The following is a 6921-nucleotide window of genomic DNA, read 5'->3' on the forward strand; positions in this document are numbered from 1 at the left end:
TAACCTGTTGTACAGGCCTGCGTTCTTTCTGACGGACAGCAAACGTCTCGTTTGTTTTCACATTTGCACGAATGAGCATTCATTTTTGTTTCCGATTTTTCTTTAATTTATTACTACTTGTACTTTGGTCAAAACTAAGTGGTGAGCAAACAAGTTTTCATTGTCAATAAAAAATAGAAACGGTTAGTGAGCTGTTTGCATTAGTTTTCATTAAAAATGTTTACAAAGTTAAGTGCAGTTTGGTTTTACCTCATCAGTAATTTACATACAAAAATGATTAGTGGAAGAATTTCTCTAAAATATTCGTTTTCCCATGTGTTCAATCTGCATGTCGTCTCCAGACGTTTTCTACTTGCCTCTCAATGTCTTTGAACACATCTGGGTCCTCGATGGTTGGCGTAATCTGTGCAGAGAAATATTTAAAAAGTTCAAATCTAAAACGGCTATTTATAAATATATTTGAAGAGGAAAAAAGTCCCTCGTAACATTTGATAAGTTTATGATTATTGTAAAGTGCTGAGGTCATCACATCCCACCTTGTAGGGTTTGCCGTTGACCAGGTTGGCCAGAGAAGAGCGGGGGATTTTTCCGGAACGCGTCTTCGGTAACCGGTGGACGAAGAGCACGTTCCTGAAGGCGGCTACAGGTCCGATGGTGTCTCTCACCAGCTTCACCACCTCCTTTGTGATTTCTTCCTCAGTTTTCTGCACATCTGACACAAAACATGATGCAAAAACCCAAAATTATTTTGTAAAAAATCAGAAAAACATGTCAAGAATTTGGATTCAGCCTCCTTGAAGCAAAAAGATGCATCAAAGTTTGTAATATGATAATAAGCAAAGACGTACTTTTGTAAGGCGCTTCGTCTCTCTTACCTTTTTTAAGTACACACAGCGCCAAAGGAACGTGGCCCTTCAGAGAGTCCTCCAGACCCACCACAGCGCAGTCCCCCACCGCAGAGTGCAGCAGCACCGACTGGAACACAAACACGTCCTTGTAACTGAGGAGAAATCATTAAATCAAAGCATATTCATGAGAATCCTCTGCAATGGTTCTCCCACTTCCTCTAATGCTCCAGCAGACAGCCTGTGACCCGCCACGTTGATGACGTCATCAGAGCGGGACATGATGTAAAGGAAGCCCTCCTCATCCAAAAAGCCGGCGTCCATGGTGTCATAGTAGCCCTGGAAAAGAAGGATTGCACAAGAGGAAACCTAAGTGCATTATATTTTAGATCAAAAACTGGCAACATTTTACTAAAACATCTTGCATAGGTTAAACAGATCAGGCAATTCTGCAATATCAAGTTTAAACACTAGAGGTCTACCTTTCTCTACTAAAAATATATTTCTTTCTCCTCTGAAAAGCAAAACTGACCACAGCATAAAGAACATTAAAATGTGAAGATAAGTTTTAAATACTTTGCTTTAGAAGCAACAAACTACTTACTGGAAACTTGGAGAAGTAGAGCTCCTTGAAGAGATGCTGGTTTTGCCACAAGGACAGTGCAGCTCCAGGCGGTAGAGGAAGCCTGAGGGGAAGAGTGCAGAATTAACTATCTATTAAAAATATCCCATCTTTGAAGAAGTTTGAGATCAATTCAAATACCAAGACTTTTTTTAATTCAGCGCAGCCAAGCTGTGCTAGACCTTCGCTGACCCTGTAACAGGCACCCAAACAAACAAAACGCACAGAAAGGAAAGGTCAGGAAGTCGATGTTTACCAAGAGACGACCAGTAATCCCTCCATGTCCTGAACCCTAAATCCAGCTGAGCAGAGGGAGTCAGCGTTATGTTCTCGCTCTCATTTTAAATCAAAGCTATTTAGAAGCCCAGTGGTGCATAAACTAAACAGATAAATATCCCAGCTGAAGCAGCTGCACATGAACAAAGTGAAAACTCATCAGTTTTAGAACGGGATGCTTCCAGACTACACTTCTTGCATCTTTCTGATAAAAGACAAAGAGCTGTAACACACTCAAATGCGTGTGTATGCACTCAGGCACTTTTTGCAAAGCTGCAGATCCAGTTTGAGAACCAAACAGAAGAAACGTCCAGATTTTCTCCTCCAGCCAGCAGGAACAATAACACAGCTGTTCCCGTCCATCTTAAGGGCTCACACTCTGTCACTGCATGTTGGAAATCCCCCCTCAGCAGCGCTCGGTCATTACCAGCGTTTTTAAAAACTGCAGGGGAGTGGAGGGTGATAACGGACAGAGAGCAGGCTGGCACTGGGAGCGGCACAGAAACAGCCCGGCTACGTTCAGCGAGGTCCACTTAGCAACCGTTTCATAAAAACATTTCCATTAGCGGCACTTTGCTCCCAGAAACACCAGAATTTGGAGTCTGACGAATGCTGCCCGTCTGAGTTCATAAGTGTAAAACACTCCTGTATTTTACTGAATGTGTGTAAGATAAAAAAAAAAAACACGCATAAAACAAGCAGCTCACAGGTCAGCTTGGCTTACCTGACAACAATATTTCCCAGAGTTCTTGGCTTCAACTCCTGCATGTCATCATCGATCACAGTGACTAAAAAAACAGGAAACAGGAAGGCTGTATGAACACTAACTGAACATTTTATAGATTTTAAAACAAGATTACATGTTATCATCAAGACAGTGACGACAGGGTTCCAACACGTCTAAAGCCAAAACCTCAAACTAAAGTTTCCAGAGCTCACAATCCTTCTGAAGCCTTTGCTTTTATTAATCTGTAAGTTAGTGAGAGTAAATTAAAAATAATGATGATAATGGCAGAAATTTCAACAATAATCAGGTTTAAAATCTGAAACCCAGACTGTGGATGGATGGATGAGCAGATAAAAGGTGACAGAGGATGAAAAAATGGAGGGATAAATAGATGGAAGGATGGATGGGATGAGATAGAGACTGATGGGTGGATGCTGTACTATACTGACGATACAGAAAAGGACAGATGGAGGGATCAAAGGATGATTCATGGATGAATGGATGGCAGATGGAGAGAAAGACGGATGATAGATGTACAGGAAAGGATGCAGAGAAGGAGAGAAAGATGAACAGATACAATGATGGACAGACAAAAGGACAAATAATAAATGAATAAACTGATTTGTTTAAATAGATGGACAGAGCGAGAGGCGGCAGAATTAAAGTGACAAATTGATAATAAATAGTTGGAAGACCACTGCATGTATAGACTGAGCCTGGATGGATCTTTAAGTTCATCCTCAGTATTTCTCTCACCATTGTAACCTGGAACTGGTTTTCCAGCCTGGCCTGCAGGTGGCGTGAGCGAGTTACCCAGACCGATACAGGAGGACGTGATGGCTGAGCCAGTTTCTAAAAAACAAACAAATAAAAAACTGTGTTTAATTAAGAATCAGAACTGGAGATCAAACACTTCCGATTTCAAAAACAGCTTATTAGTTTTAACGTCAAGCTGACAGAAGGAAAACGTCCTGCGTTGCTTCTGTGAGCGGCGTTAACCCACATAGCAGAACTATGACAGCTCCTGTGGGCTCTCCCCGACTCCGCCACAGAACCGTGCTCCAGTTACAGCAGAGAGCCGGCTGGCGGCCTGCGCGCCCACCCAGCACAGGAACAACAGAATCAATCCAGCTCAGCATGGGAGATTACATCAGACGCAGCAGCTGAGTGCGCCAGCATCAGCATCTGTCTTTGGTGTTAAATGCAAAACCCCAGATCTGTGAAGAGACGTTCCTGCTTTCCTTTCAGCGTCTCTGCAGAAAGTTTACAGCGTAAACATTCGTAAGCGGCTGCTTCAATAAATCCGTCTGCTACAGGAAGCGAATGTGGTGTAAATTCAGTGCTGCAGTTTATTATTGATTTTAGAAAGCTTATGTAACAGCAAATAATCCTCCTGCATCATGTATGCCACTGGAATAAATGTAAAGTAGTGCTGCTGGATTGTTCTCTGGAAGGGCAAAAGCTAATGGGAAAACATTTTACGCTGCAAGATCACCATGCAAAGGTCATTTCAGTCAATAATGCATAAAATATGAGCCACAGACCTACAATTAAGTACCGACGCATCGGCAATAAAAGGATTATACCAGGAGTTAGCATGTTGTGGTTTCCCCTTTTCTGTTATTCATAAATTAAAGCACCACCAAAGGCCAAGTTGGGTGGAGCTTATGATGTCATCACCTGCGTTTTGCATTCATTTGTTATCTAATATTATCTTTGATAAACATTCAAGTTAGCTAAAGTAAAGTCTGGGAACAGGAGGACAAATCATTTGAAACTGTAGGGCAAAAATTTCACAGGCAGTTTGAATACAGATTTGAAATCTGTATTCAACTTGAAAGAAGCCCCGACAGCAAACCTTTTGCTTTTCTACCAAAGTGGGAAAAGGCGATAATCCGACTGCAGTCAGAAATCATAAGAAAACAAAACGTTGGGTCGTTTCTCTGCAGCAGGTTTTACAGACGAGACCTGGTGAGGTTTTTAACGACGACGAGACGGAGGAGGGAATCTACCATCTTTTCATTGATCCGTTTGTAACAGACAGCAGTTCTTAAAGTCCCACATCATAATTGGTAGGAACATTTAGATTCCTCATCCCGCATGGAGACGTTCTGTTAAAGCACAGACGTCCTAATTCAATCTCAAATCACTGGAGTTTTGGCGTCTTTTAAAAACTCTCGGATTGCATGTTGACTGGAGTTTGACCCAAACCACTGAAAGGAGGCGACACGAGCCGAAGGTGTTAAACTGACTGGAACAGACGAGATTCGGGACGAACTAATAAACCTCAAAGCTAAAAGAAATATAGACTTTACATTATAAGATGAAAGCAGCCAGACTGAACCGACTCTGCAGCTTCTAGGGATAAAATCACACAAAGACTTTGAAAAATGCATTTGTATTACAAAGGCTTTGACATAATGTTGCCATAAGAGTAGCACCAAAAAAGACTGTTAAAAGAGTAAAGGAGCGTGTGATTATTTAATAATCATGCAAACTTTAATTTGCTTGGTAATGTGCATTTGGGTCGAGTCATTTTCCTCACACATTCTGTGTCTCCAGTCAAACTTCAGTCTTCCTCCAGCTTCACACCCTTTTCCTCTTGTACACAAACAAATCAATCTTCCTTTTGCCTCGTTGGAGATTGCTCTGGCCAGTGTGAAGCCTTTTGTGTGTGATGAATGAGCGGAGAGGAGTAGAGAATGTTGGATGACACCAGGGAATAACAGAAAAAGGCAACACAGTGGCATGTTTTGACGCAGAGGAGTCGCTTTGAACAGCCGCGCTCAGTGTGAGGAGCTTTTGAAGGGAACAGCTGCAGAAAAAGTTCTCCGAAGGGAGGAACAATTTTTTTTATTTATCTGATGTCCCCCTTTTTCCTTACATCCAAGCTTTTCACTCAGAATATTAAAATAAAAGCTCAAACAACCAAACCACCTCCATCTATACAGCTTATATGTAAGGCAGGCAACGCCGTCTGAAGGCCAGCAGGGACTAATGTTACGGTCTAGTGTGGTTCCAGAGTATAAATGCTGGAAAGTCTACGAAAAAGTAATGCATTGATGCTAATGTCTCGAAACTGACTGTGTCAGTCTTGCAGCAGGCAGCTGTCCTGAGCACTTCTGCTCCCACAGCAACGTTAGACCGAGATTCTTAAAGATTATTATGATTTACATCGAACGAAAACAAAATGCAAAACGACGGAAATAAAATTTTGGATTATTAAAGAATGATTAGGTGTTTAAAATGACTGGCATGTAAGAGAAGTCTTGTTTAGTGGCAACACATAAATCATAAAACAAAAATTATGTTTGTAATTTGCAACAAGCTGGACGACACCCAAGACTGAAATGTTTGGCTTTCATGGAAAACTGACACACGGTAGTGGCAGCGTCATGCTGCAGGGAAGCTTCCTCCAGGAAACCAGGTCAAAGATGGTGAAAAGACGTAACGACTTAATAACCTGGCAACCCCAGAAGAAACACTTCTTTAAAAATGTAATTAATGATAAATTATCTCACGTCTCCTAAAGTCTGAACTCTGTTCATGCATTATGATTCGAATCCATTCTTGGATGTCATCAACAGGCGAACCAAACAAAACACCAGGAAAGGCTCAGAGGTTCTCTCTGCACATCATACATATGCAGGGCAGAGCTTCAGGCCGTCTGTGTGATGTGTGGTTGCTGGGGTGACTTGGTGAGGAGCTCAGAGAGAGAACTGACCTAAGGTCAGCGTACAAAGACAGATGCGGGGTGGGCGACGTCACAGACAACAGATTATTTCGCTCTTAATTTACTTCATCAGCCAAATGACGAAAAAACTATTTATTCATCCAGATATGTTTCCATTTACATGAATATTAATTCATTAAAACATGCACGGTCAACATTTCTAAAGTTAATCATTACAAAGCTGTTCAAAATGTTCCTCTCATACGACTCCAGTTAAAATGATCCGACTTAATTGACCAACTGAGCTCAGCCTGAGTCAGGAGAAATTACAGCTTCTCATAAAATACTTTAAAACCAGATTCCTGGTTAATAACTGTACATGCCCGAAAAAGGGGATATTTTATGAATTCTGTCATAACCCACATGCAGGTGAACAGACAAACCAAATGGTGCTGGAGGTAAGTTTAAAGTTGAGGTTCCTAATTCAGATTTTTAAAGAGAGAGGAGTTACTCAAGTGTTTCACATCTCAGGAAAACCAGGCAGAAACACCAAAAGTTTAGAACTACTGAACAAGAACTGATTAGAAGACTAAGGCTGCGTTCACACTGCAGGTAAAAGCGACCTGTATGCGTTCTGCAGTCTGAACGGGCAAACGACCTGAACGTGTCCCGCATGCGCAGTAGAGGGCGCTATAGCATCGGAGGAGGAAGAGGAAGAAGAGGAAGAAGAAGAAGAAGAAGAAGAGGAAGAAGAAGAGGAAGAAGAGGAAGAAGAAGA

At 41.7% G+C, this 6921-nt stretch overlaps 1 protein-coding gene across 1 annotated transcript in view; it reads right to left on the reverse strand.

Annotated features, from left to right (window-relative positions):
• Nucleotides 1-105: 105 nt before the first annotated feature.
• acss3 (acyl-CoA synthetase short chain family member 3) overlaps nt 106-6921 on the reverse strand; it is a 21586-nt gene continuing 14770 nt past the window's right edge. The window contains exons 10-16 of the mRNA XM_007555280.2: nt 3227-3322; nt 2468-2531; nt 1450-1531; nt 1062-1184; nt 876-975; nt 537-712; nt 106-403 (exon numbers count right to left, since the gene is read on the reverse strand). Of these exons, the coding sequence (XP_007555342.1) occupies nt 320-403; nt 537-712; nt 876-975; nt 1062-1184; nt 1450-1531; nt 2468-2531; nt 3227-3322 (725 nt within the window). The 3' untranslated portion in view covers nt 106-319. The remainder of the gene's footprint in view (nt 404-536; nt 713-875; nt 976-1061; nt 1185-1449; nt 1532-2467; nt 2532-3226; nt 3323-6921) is intronic.

Source organism: Poecilia formosa, unplaced genomic scaffold (assembly GCF_000485575.1).
Source record: "Poecilia formosa unplaced genomic scaffold, Poecilia_formosa-5.1.2 Scaffold69, whole genome shotgun sequence".
Lineage (NCBI taxonomy): Eukaryota > Metazoa > Chordata > Actinopteri > Cyprinodontiformes > Poeciliidae > Poecilia > Poecilia formosa.